The 17,724-nt window shown below is 41.8% G+C and overlaps 1 protein-coding gene across 1 annotated transcript in view; it reads right to left on the bottom strand.

Annotated features, from left to right (window-relative positions):
* Positions 1-2,524: 2,524 nt before the first annotated feature.
* The window catches only part of iqsec3a (IQ motif and Sec7 domain ArfGEF 3a), a 75,310-nt gene continuing 60,110 nt past the window's right edge, over positions 2,525-17,724 (bottom strand). The window contains 8 exon segments of the mRNA XM_076111891.1: positions 2,525-3,193; positions 7,009-7,052; positions 7,366-7,458; positions 9,232-9,390; positions 9,827-9,926; positions 11,080-11,205; positions 13,930-14,069; positions 15,935-16,101. Coding sequence (XP_075968006.1) covers positions 2,639-3,193; positions 7,009-7,052; positions 7,366-7,458; positions 9,232-9,390; positions 9,827-9,926; positions 11,080-11,205; positions 13,930-14,069; positions 15,935-16,101 — 1,384 coding nt within the window. The 3' untranslated portion in view covers positions 2,525-2,638.

Raw genomic sequence — 17,724 nt, 5'->3', positions numbered from 1 at the left:
ATCTCCCAAAATGCTTACACACATTGTCAAGTAGGGAAAATTGTGCAACCATAAAGAAAGGGTTGTGAAAGACATAAGAACAAAAATAGCCACTGTTTGGCAAAATAGAAGCCTCAAATTTGCCATTATGGATCCATTATCTGTTCGAAGGGGTGTTTGCTTTAATTTCTTTTTTTTTTCAACCTCAAACGAAACATCTGTCTTCTCCTGCGAGCGTGCTCACAGCAAATTCAGTCATGCACAAAAAAATGCTAAACCTTTGGGAATCGGAGTTCAATAGGCCTCCAAAACTGATGGCATGCATGAGAGAAGAATCACATTATATGTGAATGTTGATCTAAACAAATGCATCAGGAATCATATACAATAATCATCCATCAGTGTAAAATCCTTTTGATGTTATTTACTGAAATGTATTGCATAACCTTCAGTGTTTTTTATAGCCACTAACATTATAAAAATTGTCATAAAAGCCCGTCGTTAATTTTGAAAGCGCTATTTCTTTTTGTTGTGGTGAACGATAATAACAAAAGAATTACCAAAATGAACGGGAGAGAGGTCAGATTTGTTTTTTGGGAAAGTTACACACACACACACACACACACACATAACCTTGTACTTGTCCTTGTGGGGACCTGTTACTGACATATTGCATTCCCTAGCTCCTTACCCGAACCTTAACCATCACACCTACATGCCTAACCCCCGACCCTTACCCCAACCTTAACTTAAACTTAATTCTTACCTGAACGTTAAAACCGAGTCTCAACCCTCAAACAGGCCTTTGAAGGTCTAAAACTGTTATTGGTCCTCACAAAGATAGCTGTACAAGTACACACATACACACACGCACACACACACACACACCATCTCCGCCAGACTGTTTCTTTTCTGCAACCTCTGTCTTTCCACTGGGTGAGTGGAAAAGGACAGAAAGATAAGCTGGATACCTCCCTGCATTGCCTCTGTGATTATAAATCAACAAATCAGAAAGGTGGGGTCAGATGAGAGCAGAGTTAAATGAACATCCATTCCACAGGGCCTTATGTTTAAAAGATGGACGAATTCAAGCTGATGCAGTCGCTGACCTATTTCAGAATGAAGGACGCGTGACAGGGCAATAGCATTTTGAAGGGGCTAAAGGTAGCTTGCTTGTCCTTTCCGACACTACTTGAACGTGGTATTTACAATCTAGGCTGGGGTGAAAGAAAAAGAGATCAGATAATGCATTCTTTTTGTCCCGTTCGTATTTAAAGCAGACAAGCCAACAGCACAAACAATATCATTAATGCCAGCATTTGCAATCCAAGCTGTGTGTGTGTGTGTGTGTGCCTCTGTGGTTTTTGCCTTTTTAAAAATGTCAGACTGAAAGGTTAGGAGGGAAGAGGAAAAAGTCACAGGGAGCTGAAACAAAACCTGGGAGTTGTACCGACATAAAGAGAAAGTGTCTGGGTGCTTTGTGGGTGGACCCAGTCTTGCATTTATCCACCGACAGAAAACACACAAAGGTGGAATTATGCTTTACGCAAATCAGAATAAACACAGATGTTGACATTTAACAGTTGTAGCAGAAGCATCTTCATGGAAATTCATGGTGATTTCCTGAAAAAAAAATGCTAAGAAGCGTTTCATAAACCACAGATGACAGCACAGTGTACATATATTACATTTGAATGGTTGTAGTTTGAGAAAAGTCCGAGAGTGGTTTCAGCAGCTTCGACGATTTCAAAAAGACTTTCCCACCGTCAACATGTGGCGAGAACTCGTGGGAAGCGTTGGCGATATTAAATATGAAGAGTAAAAGACAAACAACAATCAACAGGACCATCCTGGGCTGACTTTTTGGTTTGGCAGAAATCTGTGTGATTGGTTGCCTTTATTTCCTGTCATACTTCACTGTAGAATGATCTATGGAGAGTGACAGTTGAGTGTTTTCTGATGATAGAGAGCCACAACACAACAGAGGAGCGGATGTTCAGTTTTGTTATTCATTTTTTTGTGCTCCCTGTGGGAGAGAAGCGTGGAAAGGACTATTTTTTTTCAAAGCAAAGGAATTTCTTTTTCTTTCTTCTAGCCCTAGCGTTTAGTCGAGTGCAAAGGAGTCAGTGTTTAGTGGAGGCTATGTATTTTGGCACACGTTTTCAGTAAGTGTCAACTATGCACACGTGCGCACATACAGCACAGTAGGCATGAGGTTTGGGATGATAAAAGCGAACAGAAGCGGAAGGTCCTTGGAGTGTGTCCAGCCGGCACAGTCCATTTCTGTGGTTGGTGGTGGTCATTACCGGAACTAGAAGGAATCCATCCAGAAACTGAATATCTGTGTTTTCTTTAGCAAGTTAAAACTGACAAAAAGTTATAGAAATTTGTTAAAACTACATAATATTTCAAAATACATGTGGAATCAAGTAAAATTTTATATATGCACTTTATTTCTCCTTTTCTCTTTTAAAACCTTGATTTTTTGTTTTAGTTAATTTTTTCCTTAAATATATGCATATAAGTGAGATTTTTTTTTTCTTCATTATAGCTCTTTCTGTATGTATATATGTACATTATGTACTGTTAAATAGGTAGAGAAGGGGGTGGGGTTTGTGTGGGAGTGTGTGTTTCAGTGTGAGAATACTAATGAATTTATTTACACCATGCTCCGAGAGCCACTTGGGGTCCGGTGTAGACTGAGGCGGGGGTCGGGGGGTATATACTGGTGAGGGTGGTTGTAAGGCGGTGGTGGGGGAGGCAGCGGGGGCTGGTGGCCGTCGTTGTCATGAGAGCAGTCCGCCGAGCGGACCGGGGTGGACATGGCCGACTGACTGAGCTGGTGGTGGCTGTGGTGGTGATGCTGGTAGTGGTGGTGTGTGGGCGTTTGGCTGAGGAAGGCCTCCATGCGTCCGTGGCCGCTGTTGTCGAGCATGAAGACCTTGACGATCTGCTGACACTGGATGAGTGTCTCGGGCCTCAGGTCAGTCATGCTGACAGCCGGCTGGTGGTGCTGCTGGAGGTGGAGGTGGTGGACAGGGGTGCTTGCCGCTGACTGCAGCTGCGGGTGCTGAGGTGGAGGCGCCGGCCCATGGGTTAGCCCCTGCTGGAAAAGCAGCTCCCCCTGGTGGTTAAGAAGGGCCACGCTCTCGGGACTCCGAGCCGTGCTGCTGCTGCTGAGCTGGTACGTCTGAAGCCTGTTGTGAATTGACACCTAGTTTAGAAAACAGCCAAGAGAACAGCATCAAATGTTATAAAACTGGTTCCTCCTCTACAATCCGTCAAGCCCTCTTTTTGTTTTTTTTGGGGGGTGGGGGGTGGGGTGGGGTTGGTGAACGCACAGCACACACACACACAGGGCATGCGTGGGGGCTTTGGTGTTGGGGGTCGGTGGAAGTGTAAAAATATTGTGACTACTGCAAACTCCCCTCCCTCCACCCCACAGGTACTGGGAACAGTGCAGTGATGCTGGGAACACCAGTGTGTGACTGTGGTCAGGTGGAGGAGAGCGGTGGGGAATGGGGATAAGAGATTTGGTGTGACGCTACAGAAGGGGCCCGGTGGTTCCAAAGGGGACACTGAGGGCCCCTGTGTCTCCCTTCCAAACCACTGTTTGGCGCTATGGTGACAGCGGACACAAGGAGACTTGGGGGGGGGGGGGTCGGGGGAAACCAGAACAAAGACGGAGGTCATACGAAGAAGAGGAAGAGGTGGAAGGAGAGGAGGTGAGCAGAGACTGACAACCACAGACGTCCACAGGTAACACTCATCAGAATGCAAACCTCCATATGTCACATTTATTTCAACTCTGTATTTTCTGCAGACACTTTCCCTCTGTCAAAGTTTGTTTTTCTGCAGACAGTTTTCTTCCCTCAAAGTTTATTCTCTGCTATCTGTCTTCCTTTATTGTTGGCTACCTTTCCTGAATTCTTCTTATGTCGCCTATTTTAGGAAACAAGTCAGGCTTCCAACACCGTTCTCAGAAAGCATATATGCCAAAACAAAAAAATATAAGAAGCATTGTCATAACTCATGGAATGAGCACAATCTGAAATGCATATTATGGGTAATGGGGAAAAGTAATGTAAAAATTGTAAGCAACCATAAAACATCAGGGACGCTATTTTAATATTTGTTGCAAGTTGAAAGCTAGGGTTAGCACAGTGTTTGTTAAGTAGAGTCGATATAACTAAATGCATTCCAATTCAATTGAGAAAAATCTACGTATTAGGAGAGGATTATGACCAAGTGAAAGCAAGCATGTTTATCCACTATTTTGACAACAGCCTGTTTTTATTTTTAGCCGAATTTTTCTCCGAATTTTGGGAGATCAGGCTACTTGCATTAGCATTCACACAGCAGCTAATTGCCTTAAAAAGCCTACAAGAGCAGTCCCAACTAACAAGCCTTAACCTCTTCCCTGTATGGACTTCTGATTAGAAACGTATTTGTGATACTTCAAAAACAAGACAAAATATATTTCCCCTCGAAAATGAATTGACAATGCAGTTTTGTTTTAAAGGAACGTCATTTTTTGGACACCATGCTGTTTGTTTTTGTTAATATCAGTATCTTTCGAGAAGCTAACTTGTTAAAAGCTATAAGTACCAGAGCTGTTTTTAAGTCTTTTGAACCAAGCGCGGGTCAAGTCTCACGTCTTTATAGGATTAGTTAGAGTCTGACGCGAGGCTACAGCTCTGTAAATGTGCTGACTAACTGACTCCATATAGTTCTTCATATTCGCTGTAAATTTCTGACTAAAGATCTTAGTTTTAAATTAACTTTCAACCTTCTGTGAGGCCGTCAATCAGAATAAAGTTTCCCACAAAAAGTCTTCAAAATGGCGACAGTGTGAATAAGGTCAACGGCAATTCACCTGCAATATAATGGACTTTCAATGTAAAGTATCTGAACTTAAGAAAGGGCTTACAGCGGCGTTCTCTCCTTCTCTTACAGGAGCTGATGTAACTCTTGTGTGAAAGAACTCCATTAACATTTGCTCCTATTCAATCTGCCAAACCACTATTTCTCCTTGACAGCTTGGCACATATACTTAAGAGTACAGTATCAATGAGCTCTGAAGAACTTTAGATGAAGAATGAAGGATCTCGCTGACCTTCTGTTGACTTTTAAAAGTTTACTTTTCAAGTAAAAAAACTTTTTTTTTCCGACAGAAGACCAAACGTGTCCAAAGTGTGAGATTTATGCACAACATAGCGCCCTCAAAAACGTCCACAGTGGAATGAAAAATATGCACTACGATAGGTACACAGAAATGTGTAACCATAGTGCACTAAACAGCATAGGGAGTAATTGACAAGAAATACATTTTAGCTATGTAACTCCGTGTAAAACCACAACTTATTGTCCTCACATGAGTGCAGATCAAACAAACAAGCTGTAAAGTAAAGCTTAAAAAGGGCAACTATATGCAGCAGTCTGTTTGCCTGTCATGTCTGTGATGATGGCTTTCTTTGTGTTTGGTTTTGCTTTGTATGTAAAAACACATTATCCTTTTAAAAGTGTGCCCCTAACACGTCACTGGTATTGCTGACTGACAGTGTATTACCATGACTGTGTCTTCAAGGGTGCTGATTAGCAAAAAAAAAAAACAAGGGATGAAAAGGATTTTGAAAAGTGAGGGGGATGTGTGAATTACACCTTGACTGTGTTGAAACTCTTTAGCCACATTCAAACTACAGCACAGACTGCTCTGAGGGAGACAATACAATCTAATTCTTCAGATTTATAGAAGCTTGCTGTGGGATTCAGCCATTCACGCCTCTAGTATGCGCAGGATTCTCTGTGTGACCCTCCTGCTATCCAAGATAAATGTGTTTGGACAGCTAACGGCTCCCCACCAGCCACTGACATTTACTGCACGCTGCATGGCAGAGGGGATGACGGTGAAGGGAGCTCAGACAACCTTGAAGACTGGCCTGATCATCGCTCCCTATTATGAGGACCCAAAGGCTGCTCAGAGAGAGAGAGAGAGAGCGAGAGAGAGAGAAAGCACTTGTATGCATAAAAGAGCCATTGCACATTTAAGAAAATAAATGTATATATATTTTTTACGTCTTTTAAATATCTCTTGTGCAGCAATGAAAGCACGTTTGCTCTGCTGTAATTATTGTTATTCTACAGGCGTGTATGGCTTTAAAACCGTTTGAGTGCGATGTATATGTCCATTTGCTCTAACCAGCACCTGAGTACAGATTTTACAGCCTGCAGTATTAAGAGTGAGCTGTGTGAAATTAAACAGCCACTGAGTGTCAAATTGACCCTGTCTGTTTGTTTTTCCACTCCCGCCCCTCGACTCCACAGCCGGAGAAATGACGAGGGAAAAGGTCATCTGATGCCACTAGGATGGTAATTGCAAAGCCCCATGGGTACTGTAGTTCAGCTTGCTCTATTGCGTGCATGAAATGTTCGCACGAGAAGTTCCCCCCCAGAGATGTGGCAGAGGGGTGGAGAGGTGACGTTTCTAGGTCAAATGAGCGTTAAATTTATCCGCCCGCATGTTACTGTGTTAATTAAGGTCTTGGTGCTGCACGTGGGTACACACACACACGGAGACACACACACACACACATGCATTCCACACATGTCCTCGGCTACTTTCAGCAATGATGGCTTCTTTCTTTTTTACTATTTTAAACGCCAGAAAAGGAGTCAACAATTCTGCCTGAGCTTGTGAAACTAATTACAACCTATTCCTTTTTTTTAGATATTTAAGCCTCTGAGTCTGATGTGTTTTCTGTGCATGGGTTATGAGTTTATTCATTTTATTAATTTCCCCAAACCCATCATCTTTAATTTTTGTACGGCAAAGTTACCTCACACACTCGCAGCACTTTACCCAGCGGCGCTCGTTCTCTTATCCACTCTTCACCCACTGCTGCTTGACGCCTCTAGCCCGAAAGATATGACTAGTCCTGGGGTTTATTCCTATCTCATCCTACCTTGATACTGACACCCTGTACTGACTTACCTGTTATTTGGGACATGGCCCTATAACTAAGTACTTACCTCTACTGCATTGTGTCCACTTCTTTCATCTATCTCCTGGTTTCCTGGACGGACAAAAAAAGGGAGGGAAAAGAGACAGAAGTGGCAGCAAAATGTCTGTAATTTTATCCTTAACTGCTTATTAAAATGTTTTTTAAGAGCAAGAAATACACTTTAAAATAAGGCACTTCATATCAATCCAACCAACAGACGATAAATACAAGATTTGTTGAACTGTAACACCCTCTTTTTAAAATATAAATGTGTTTTTCCAATTCAATAATTCATAAAAACAGCAGTGGTTCAACTTTAAATGAATGCAATTGAGGACAAGGTTTTAAAATGAAAAAGCGACGGTGCTCACACACTCACACACACCTGATGGGGAGCCCTGTTTGCCGCGCAGCTCTAGCTGTGTGCCGTTGTTCTTTACTGAGTGTGTCTTGGCTCCCTGCTGCTTTTCCAGCTCCCCTGCAAAGAGCAGAAGACAAAAATTATCCATCATTTCCACACCATGACAGAGCGCAAAATAGGTAGATAGACAGGCGGTAGACGTAGATGGGTAAGATTAACAACATTAATCGGCATAAGTCCACTTTATTTCAAATGTTGAACACACCCGCTCTCCTTGCCTTCCCCTCCCACTGTCTCCTCTAATCTCAAAACAAAACTTGCCATCTTACTAATTACACTTCGCACTTGATGGTAATTACGTGTCATTTCCAATCACGATGACTAAATGTTGTTTTGTCTGCAACACTGCGCTGCATTCTAATTCTGAGCTGCAAAACTGCCAAATGCGACCTTAAAGCTGGGGGAGGCAGGTTATTATTGGGCAAAAAATCCATAGTAATCTTTCATGATATTGTAATTCAATGGGCAGTTTTCTGGAAAAGCCCCGAAGCCCCTCCCACAAGACGAGCAGGGACATATGCACACGCTTCATACAGTACAAGTACTTGTCATTCATTTAATTTCAGAAATGGACAGAAAATGTTGCCAGTAAGAGTTTAGCCTTCTGCCAACTGTGGTTGTCACGCAGAAGGCTAAGCTCTTAAAGATGGAGAGAGAATGACACTCGCCCCAAGCAACTGCCTTAGCCACCGTGAGGCTAGCTCAGACTCTCTTTTTGTCCTTTTTTGGGTTGCTTTCCAGCGTTGGCAGTTGTTGCCAATGCTGGAATAGCGATTTCCCCCCGCACGATATTCTGCCGTTGAATCAGGCTGTCACGGAAGTGCATGCACATCTGCATTTGTAGTACAGCCAATAGGAATTTCCCTCAGATCGCAATGCAGGAAAATATGCACCTCCATATAAACAGAAGCTGCAAATTCTCCATCCTATCTCAAAGAGGGAAAGCCCAAACATAAGTGTGCCAGCCGCAGGCATGTCTGCTAATGTGCCAACACTACAAACCCCTTGGAGGAGAGAGGATGATGTGGTGTCTTTCTGTGCAAGTGCCAGCAATCATTCTTGTTCTAAATTCTGTCCCCGTCTTTGCAAAAGTTTTTGTGTGCATGCATTTTCAACAAATATGTCTCAACATGAGTTCTTATTTGTGTGTGTTGTTTTAAATTGCGCACAGCTGTCTACCGTTGCTCCACTCTACTGACATAAATAACTTCCGTCTGTCAACCACTGCCTGTCTCCAATATGTTGTTGCCTGCTCTCCCCGGGCTGCTGGCCCTCCCTCCTCTGCGAAGGGTTGCGTCAAATACCAGCAGGGAGGCTTTCTTTGAGGTGGGTACTCTGGTTCTCCGTGTGGGTCTAAGTATGCGCATGTCTTATTGTCTGGAGAATTTCAAATGCACGCAGACCCAAACAACTCAGATGCCTGGCCTCTTTTTACCTTCAATTTACTGCCCCCCTGCAGTCTGTTTGAGCTGCAGTGCACCAAAGATAAGAAAATGCAAAAGGCTGTCTGCACCTACACAAGTTAACAAATATCACAAAACGAAAAGGATGACTTCTGACTCCTGTGTACTATCTGAGGACGTATTGATTCCCACACAGCGTATCTTAGACTCCACTGTAGTCTCCCATTTCCCAAGATGTGAGATTATTGATTTGGTTCAAAATGTGACGCTGGCTGCATTGCCAGAGGAGGATTCTCACACACATTTCACTTGATGGACCTTCTATGTCACACATACCCAACTAATTGGCAGCCTCCAGTCTAATGTACGCGTCTCTAATCTTTCATTGTAATATGGAGAAAAAAACCCCATAAACACAGACACTTACACTCGATACGTATCTGCTCCATCTCCGACACCTCCGCGATTGATTCCTTCAGGTCTTCTACAAATTTGAGCAGCTCCTCAGCACTTTGGGCACAAAAGTTAAGTACCTGCTTTTTGTCTGAGCCAAAAGGTGAGAGGATGGTGATGCCATGAGGGTAGTCTGGGGAGCGCAGAAGAGTTGTTGAGATAGGAGTAACAAGAGACATTGCTAGAACAGTTTGCAAAGAATCAGCGAGTTTAATACTAGAGGCAAAATACCTTTGAATGTACATTTGTTTACTCATTGTTTTCTCCTTTTTTGGAGATATTGTAGGAAAACACTCAATTGTGCATGCAGCGTGGACTGAAGAGGGTTGGGATGATTACATTTTGAAAAGTAATGATTCGCGAGAAGATTTTGTTGTGGGAAAGTCATCACGGATATGAAAAATGAAGCATTAATAAAAACAAGTTAAATATCTAACCTATTTCGAATACAGCCATAACACCTAAACCCCCTTGTTCAATTCCACTTGGAGGTACTTTCCTCTGTTTTGTAACAGTCCAAAGTGTTTTTTTCACGGCAGCTGTCTGCAGTGAAAGATATTATGACTTACATTCATTTTCAAACAGGTGAAATTGCATGCCAAGTAGGCCCATTGCTTTGCAGAACGTGTAGGCTGCAGAACTCTTCTTCTTTGGGCAAAGCTTCAAGATCTGCAAAACAACGAGAAACCAGAATAATGGCGAGAATTTGAACGACCGAGAGCTCAGTGTTCGGAAATCTTTTTTTAATGGTCCACTGATATGTATAGCAAAGCTCAGAAAGAACACGTTTTTTGATAATTCAAATAGAGTCAATATTAATGAACAATATAAGTTTCAAAGTGTATCAGATTGTGTGCTCGTGCTCTTTGAAAAACAACACCATGGCGAGCTTATGTCAGGATGTATTTAAATGTTACGGAGCTTTTTCATCGAATGACCTTCCAGATAGAGAAAGATGAGGCAAATCTGTTTTACCAGGCGAGCCGTACGTGTTTAACCAATACATCACATTGACACATTAAAAACTACTTGACATGTTCAAGCTACTAGAACACGGGCCAAATTTAAAGAAAAGTCCCCATCGCTTTAATTTTGCAGTGAAGTCTTTCAAAATGTCTCAACGCTGTAAGGAGAAAACGTCTCCCTGGAATAAATCGCACCGCTAGCTTTTAGTGCCAAATGAACAGAATTCCATTGTGATGCTTGAAGATGACTCCTTTCACCTCTTACTTCAAAAATTGTCCTTCTAATCTCCCTTTCCTGCAGCTACACCAATTACTTTTATGCTTAAGCAGAAAGGGGAGTGGGAAATAACAATGCTTCTTTTCCTTTTGCTGCATTTTGCTGGCCTGATTTCAACATTTGACATAATTATGAGAGTAGTTAAACACTTTGGATGGATAACCCCTATGTGCCTCCTCATGGGCACATTAATTATGCCCAACATTAAACCTTTTATAATTCTCCAATCTACAAAACTTTGGACTGAATGATTAACTTATCTGTGCTGTGAAAAACAACTTTATTACTGGCCCTTGAAGCTGCTCTGTAGGGGACAGATATTTGCTTATGAGTGCACTGCAAAACTGCATTTACTACTATCTATTATTAAAAGAAAGGGCCAGCGGGGACTGACTGATGAAACATCGAGGAAGAGAGGGAGCTCACAGTGGAGGTAGGCGATGGTGCATTGCAGCTATACGTGTAAAATAAAGATTGACTGTTTGCAGCAGAAACAACACTTTTTGGGGTGGTTATAAAGATACGTTTATAAGAAAAATATGAATTATTACTCTGAATCTGTCTTTTATCGTATACTAACCACGATGAGATCATTGAAGAGGAAGACTTCTCTCTGGTGTGCCGCCTGTTTTTGGGCCTTGTTGACATCAGTCACTTCAAAAAGTCGACTGCAGCACACCAGTCTTCTATGAGGGACAGAGAGAACCTGCAGAGAAAGACACATCCAGGTAAAAGGAAAGCTTCAATCACTCAGATGAAGTGTCTCTGAAGCTTGAAAGTCATTCAAGACCGTATGAAGTGAAGACTTTCCCGTCAGATAAAACCTTTCCCTGAGGGGAAAGAGTATTAAAGGGAAACCGGGAGACTTTTAAGACAAATGTCTTTTGGCTGGAGTACTACACATTATTCACTGGGGTTAAAAGCTGAGACTGAAGTAAAAAATGAAATGCATGAGCAGGTTTGACGATGCGTGCTCTACCTACTTTTAGTAAGCAGAGATACCTACTACATACTTACTTTTAGTAGCTGGAGCAACCCGAGAGTAGGAGCAGAGAAGTCTTGCTCTGAAAGAGTTCTCCTGCTACAAGTCGCTCAAGCAGAACCTTTTATGAGTTACTGTCAAATTGAGTGTTGTATTTTTTGCGATGTACATCTTGCTGTTTAGTTATTGGCAACTAAAGACGAAAGGTGGGAACGCTACACCCGGAGGTCCATTATAAAGTTGTTGTTTTAGTATTTTTACAAAACACTGCAGTCGTGTTGCTGGAGGGCTGCGCTTCTGCTCTTAGACCTAAGTGCTTTTCGATGTTTAACCAGATTACACCACAAAAATGTCCGAGACCGATCAAATCATGTTCTCACACGATTCTCTCTCTCACTTGTCTCCATTTTGGATCACAGTTGTTCCCCACTTTGGGATAAAATAGTTCCATTCGTGGCCTCCGATCTTTTTTGTTTTTGTGCTTTTCCAATTTTAATTCCCTCTGCTCCCTGGGGACTATTTGCAAAGCGGTGAGTACACACACACACACACAGCCTCTTTCTCTTTCTCTCACGCTCTTATCTCTCATCACTGCAGGGTCTACAGACTCCCGCCCAGCTGGTCAAAGCCAGCCTGCTTTCTCATTACACTAATGTCAATTGTTAGGAAACAGTTTGACAAGAGAGAGTTAGTCATAAAATTAACCAAATCAATTGTATAACGAAAGAAAATGTATTCTACAAATCTTACCCATATCAAATATTTAAGGACATTTTACCCTAAAACCGCTTGGATGTAAAATCACTTCATCACATTCAAGAAAAGTTGTTTTATGTCTTTGATCAAGTCATCAAATATTCAGCGAAATCTCTTCTAATGTGAACCACTCCCTTTTTGCATGTGTTTTAAATCCACATTAAAGTGACTCTCACACCTGCTGTTACAATAACTCTGCAAAGGAAACTTTATCTAAGTCTTTTTATGGCAGACAGCTGCCATAGGCAGCAATAGTCACTTCCTGTCACAACAATCCATCATTGTTTTGTCTATGACAACACTCCCTCTGTCATCCTATGGCTACTCATCCATCACTGAGACACACTGAAAGGTAAAAGCCCCCAAAAAAACATATTTTCAATGTTATAGTTCCAATGTCATTCTGAAAGTAAACAGGGAATGATGAAGATTACATTTAAAACTAATTATAAGTAAATTTATAGTGAGATTCATCCAAAACGTTCATGGTTCCTTGATCTTTTTATTTTTTGTTTGACAGCATCTTTTAAACCATTAAGAATGTTGTCTCTTCCATAAGAACAAGACTGAGTCTATAGCCATTGGGCACAGCAGCTCCTTCAGCTAAATGCTAATGTCTACATGCTAACATGCAGGTACAAGCAGGTAACCATTTTAGTCTATTCTATTCAATTCAATTTATTTTTGTATAGCCCAAAATCATCTGGTGTTATTTCATTTTTAAACATCTTGGTTATCGCCAACGATATATCGCGAGACACCCCGAATGTGAACACAATATGTTTTTAGTGTTTGGGAAGAAAATCAGCAATTTTGATATACTGCATATATGAATAAAGGATAAAATAAATAATTCCCTGAACTGTTGAATCATTTAAAAAAAAGCCTTTCAGTGTTGTGAGTGTGCTCACGAAGCCCATTCCCACATGAATCAGTGTATTCAGTCAATTATAAAGTTAAATATGTCAGCCTTTGCGTCTGACTCTTACTCTTGTAGTCTAAAACACATTCAACTTTGCACAGAAATATTCACAGGGTGAAAGAAAACAATAGCCACAAGTGAATATCTGTAGTGGACTCTTAACTAAAGGACATTCCAGTGTTTAAAGAGTGGCTCAACCACTTACATTACTCATGTGCACTGACCAACCTTTCAACCTTAAACAGTTAAAAAGAAGACTCTAATGATAGCGGTGCTTAATGACGTATCCAGCTGGAGTGATGACCTGAGGTAATGAGACATTTAATGGCTAATAAATGTGCTCTGCTAACACAACTAGGAGGTGGTATTGATAAGGCCTTGAATAATTAGTATGTGGCTTGGCATGCACTGAGTGACATGTTTTTGTGTGATTTAATCTTGCTTACTATTCTAGCAAGCTAAGAAGACGGCAGATAAACAAAGTTAGCGACTAGCTGGGGACCATTGTGAAGCATTTAGCAGCTTAATAGCCAGATATTTCCCTCAGGAGAAGACCAAAAACAGAGGTTAAAAAGACTGTATTTATAATTGTCAGGTGGCTATGTTAACAATTTGTAAATGTTTGATGCACTCCCCAAAGTGGCTAAAAATATCAACGAATGCAGGTTAACGCTTTACATGGTTTTAGTCAAAGCAAAGCAAAGGTAATGGTTTGATATGTTGTACTTTGAGGGCGAAGGAATGCATTACGTGTGTCTGTGTGTCCTTACTGTTTTCATGCCTACGATGGACTGCTCAACCTTGGAGACGTAGGTGACGTGATCTTCGTTGGAACGTAACTCCCTCAGTTGTATTCTTTCATAGATTCCCACCACCATGTCTCTTGGGATGTCTGCTCCATCGTCCACACCTAAGATGTGAAATAGGCTGATTACACACAAAGTACACACATCACTTTAAATATACATATTGTGCTGACGCACGTTTGTTTTTGCCTCGTTATTTGACTTGAGAGTGGAACAAAATTCAATATTCAGAGCAAAGGAGAACTCTGTCTCTCCTCGTCTGTACTTCTTTGAAATTTTGTCTTTCACTGTCTCCATTAAGTAATGACAGAAGGCAGTGTGAGAGGAGGTTAATTGGCAAGTGAAAGGTTAACACACGGAGAAGATTTTCTGTCTGGAACACAGTGCAGTTCAAGGCCGTGGCATTTCGACGCAGGTATGAGCTGCATGTCATTAGGTTGAAAGGTTGCCCTCGAGATGCTCCCCATTATATCCGCACAGCTGTACCGTGCTGTGTGGTACATTGCGTTTCCAATGGGGCAGGATGTGTTTTGGAGAAAATGAAGCCGCCACAAGTGATGGCGGTGACAGTGAGGCACCCTGGGACACCGCTGAGGCATCGCTACACATTATGGAGTCGGAGGGAGTGGAGGAGATGTCCTGGGGGGGGGTCAGATAAATAAGTGACTTTCTATTTTTACCGAATGCCTCTTTCCTTACACTCCTCACGACTTCACTGCTTTATGTCTCTTTGCATGGTGATTACGGTTGGTTGGTGGTCCAGACTGAAATATCTCAAATATTGAATGGATTGAGATGCCATTTTGACAGCCATGGTGCTCAGTAACTTTGGTTTCAAGTGGCGCCATCAACATGTCAAAAATTCCATTTGTCTAATAGTTTGATTTATGACTAAATAGCTGAAAAACTGAAAAACTGGTGAACTGAATTTAGAGTAAATCTGAGACCACGCTCTCTATCCAGTAACTGAGACACTGCAATTTGCATTTTTCAATGAGCTGACATAAAGGATTAATTTATGGTGGAGGCTGGTTTATATTATGTTGACCCGTTGTGGAATAGCTTCGACACCGACTTTGTCTGTTTTAATTGAGATAATGAATGTTCTATGGTTCTTCATTACTATTGGTTTCTGGTGCATAATTGCATTTCACCTCAGTCAATTAGTTGATTGAATTATTCTTCTGTCCGTGTGTATGAGAGACGTGATGGAGAAAAGAAAAAGAGGATAAAGAATCAGGGAGAATATAAACAAGGAAACACGGCTAAATAAACAAACCAAATGATACTCTGACGACCGAGACAAAACAAGATAAGAGAATGCATAGAGAAACACAGTAAACTGAGCAGAAGACAAATAGAGAGGCCAAGAGAGAGTGGCATATTATAATTTGCATAAGATGCCGAAATTGATTTCTCAACTTAATCTAATTGTGGGGAACAGTCTGGGTGAATCTATTAAAGTTGTTCTGCATCGACCTCAGCGTTCCCTGATTGATTGCGCAGAGGGAGAGCAAGACTACGACGCTCCTGTCTCGTCCTCAACGGTCGGCGAATGAGCATCTGTCTGCGTACGAGAGACAAGAATTACAGGTGCTTTCTGCCGGTGTCGCTATGAGTTGTGAATGCATGAAGCAAGGCCGGCAGGGATAGAAATATTACCTTATCTTTTTATTACCTGTATTTATGCAGGGAGGTTTGATTCAAACACAGATCCAAACACTGTTGGACACTGACTCACTTTCACTGATTCATCTTGTTGAAGGATTATTGAGTATTACTGATTTTTGGGAAATAGTCACAAAATAATAATAATAATAACACTCAGAAAACCTCTGATGACACACAAGCACATAAACACACCTAAAAACGATCCAACATTACATGAGCCGATTATGTCAACTCATTTCTGTCACTTTAACTCCCTTAATGAGCCTCTACAGACGAGCTTACATGCTGTGTCACTTACCCCGTAGGTTGCGTATGAAGTCCTCCAACATCATCTTGCGGTCGGGCTTGATGTTTGGACTGTACATGTCGGTGTTGAGCAGAATAATGGCAAAGGCCAGGATGAAGATGGTGTCTGGGTTGTGAAACTGCTGCACCACATCGGGGTTACACATGCAGTAGCGCTGACTGTTGGTGTAAAGGAAGTAGAGACAGAAAAAAAAAAAGTACAGAGTAAAGAAAGTGGAGGGTGGAGGGATGAAGGCAGGTAGTAATATATGTGAGTCATGGCAGAGGACACAAACATGTAGACATGACAGAGAGAGATGAAATAGAAAAATATATAAAGCACAGGAATAAGAGGACAGATAGGAAAGGATAAGATGTGAAAAAGACACATAATGTATTATCCTAAAACATTAAATGCATCCTTCAACACACTACATGCTGATGAATGCCTTTGTCACGAGCTGAGCATCAGAGTGTCGCACAGAAATAAGAGTTACGGCTTCAATTTTGCTCGTGGCTTCATCTGAAGCTGTTTGCCGCCTTTCAGCAACAATGAACCTCACATGTGGTTGCTCTGCTCAAACAGTGTCTCTCTGTTTTAAGCACATTTGTCCCACTGGATTGGATGGTTATATGGCTCGTGCACTATATACCTAGTAGGATGTCGACCCACACAACCTTCACCGATGCCATATTTAAACATCCTCCAACATTTATGGGCCTGCTGGCTGGATTTATGCGGATTGTTACTGTGACGAAGAGAAGAAATACTAAGTTTTGAAATATGAACATCTTGACTTTGGTACTTCTGCAAAAGAACGCGACAGAGGCCAGGCTTATTTTAATGTAGGTCCCCCCCAAAAAAAAAAAAAAATACACCCGTAAATATAAAAGGTTTAGAATGGAAATGCCTCTACGTTTTGTGGTTATGGGGACTGTGAATCTAACAGATTTGTAGACACCTACTTCTGGTGTGTGTGCTTCAGAAAGAAGTGCCCAGAGGAGAGAGAGAATGTGTTTCTCTGTGAAGTGCATGGACACTTCCTGGTTAGGGAATGAATAATACAATAGAACAACATCCACTGTGTGTGAGTAATCAGACTATACAGAGTAAGAGGAGAAGGTGTGTGTGTGTGTGTGTGTGTGGACCCTGTGGGCTCAGTGATGGTGTGTGTACTCTAATTGTTACTTTAATAAGTCATTATTTCCATTGGGGCTGTAGCACCTTTTTGCAGACCCACTGAGACGCATTATTGGAATCTAATATGGCTCTTGTTTTGGAAACCAAAAAACAACAACAAGGCGGTAAAACGACAAAAAACTGCTGCTCAGCGCGTGGATTTGGCTGTTTTCAAATTTGGCACATGCTGCCGTCTTCCAAACTAATTTCATTTTTTGTTACAGATCGCTAAAGATGGGGGTAATCCAACAGTCATTATGTACTCTGTGAGGATGGTGCAAGATTATACATGTCGCATGATCTTTATTTATAATAACCATAATAGAAAATAGAGCAAGTGTTTGGGAGCCGGCTCATGTTTGCTCATTTATTAGCACACTGACGCAGCAGATACTGAGGCTGTTTTTCACTTTTCCCCTCTCTCTTCTCCACTGCTGCTTCAAATCCCCTTCACTTACTTCGGAGATTTCTCACTTTCTCAGTGTGTGCGTGTGTGTGTGTGTGTGTGTGTTTGGAGGCATATCAAAGCCCAGGAGCACGTCCTCCCTCTCCTCTCTCCTTTTTCTCCCCTTCTTTCCTTCCTTTTCCCAGTTTGTGTCCCCTCGCCCACATCATCCCCCCCC

Source organism: Anarhichas minor, unplaced genomic scaffold (assembly GCF_050575085.1).
Source record: "Anarhichas minor isolate MPS153535 unplaced genomic scaffold, ASM5057508v1 ptg000045l, whole genome shotgun sequence".
Lineage (NCBI taxonomy): Eukaryota > Metazoa > Chordata > Actinopteri > Perciformes > Anarhichadidae > Anarhichas > Anarhichas minor.
This window is presented reverse-complemented; position numbering and strand designations above follow the sequence as displayed.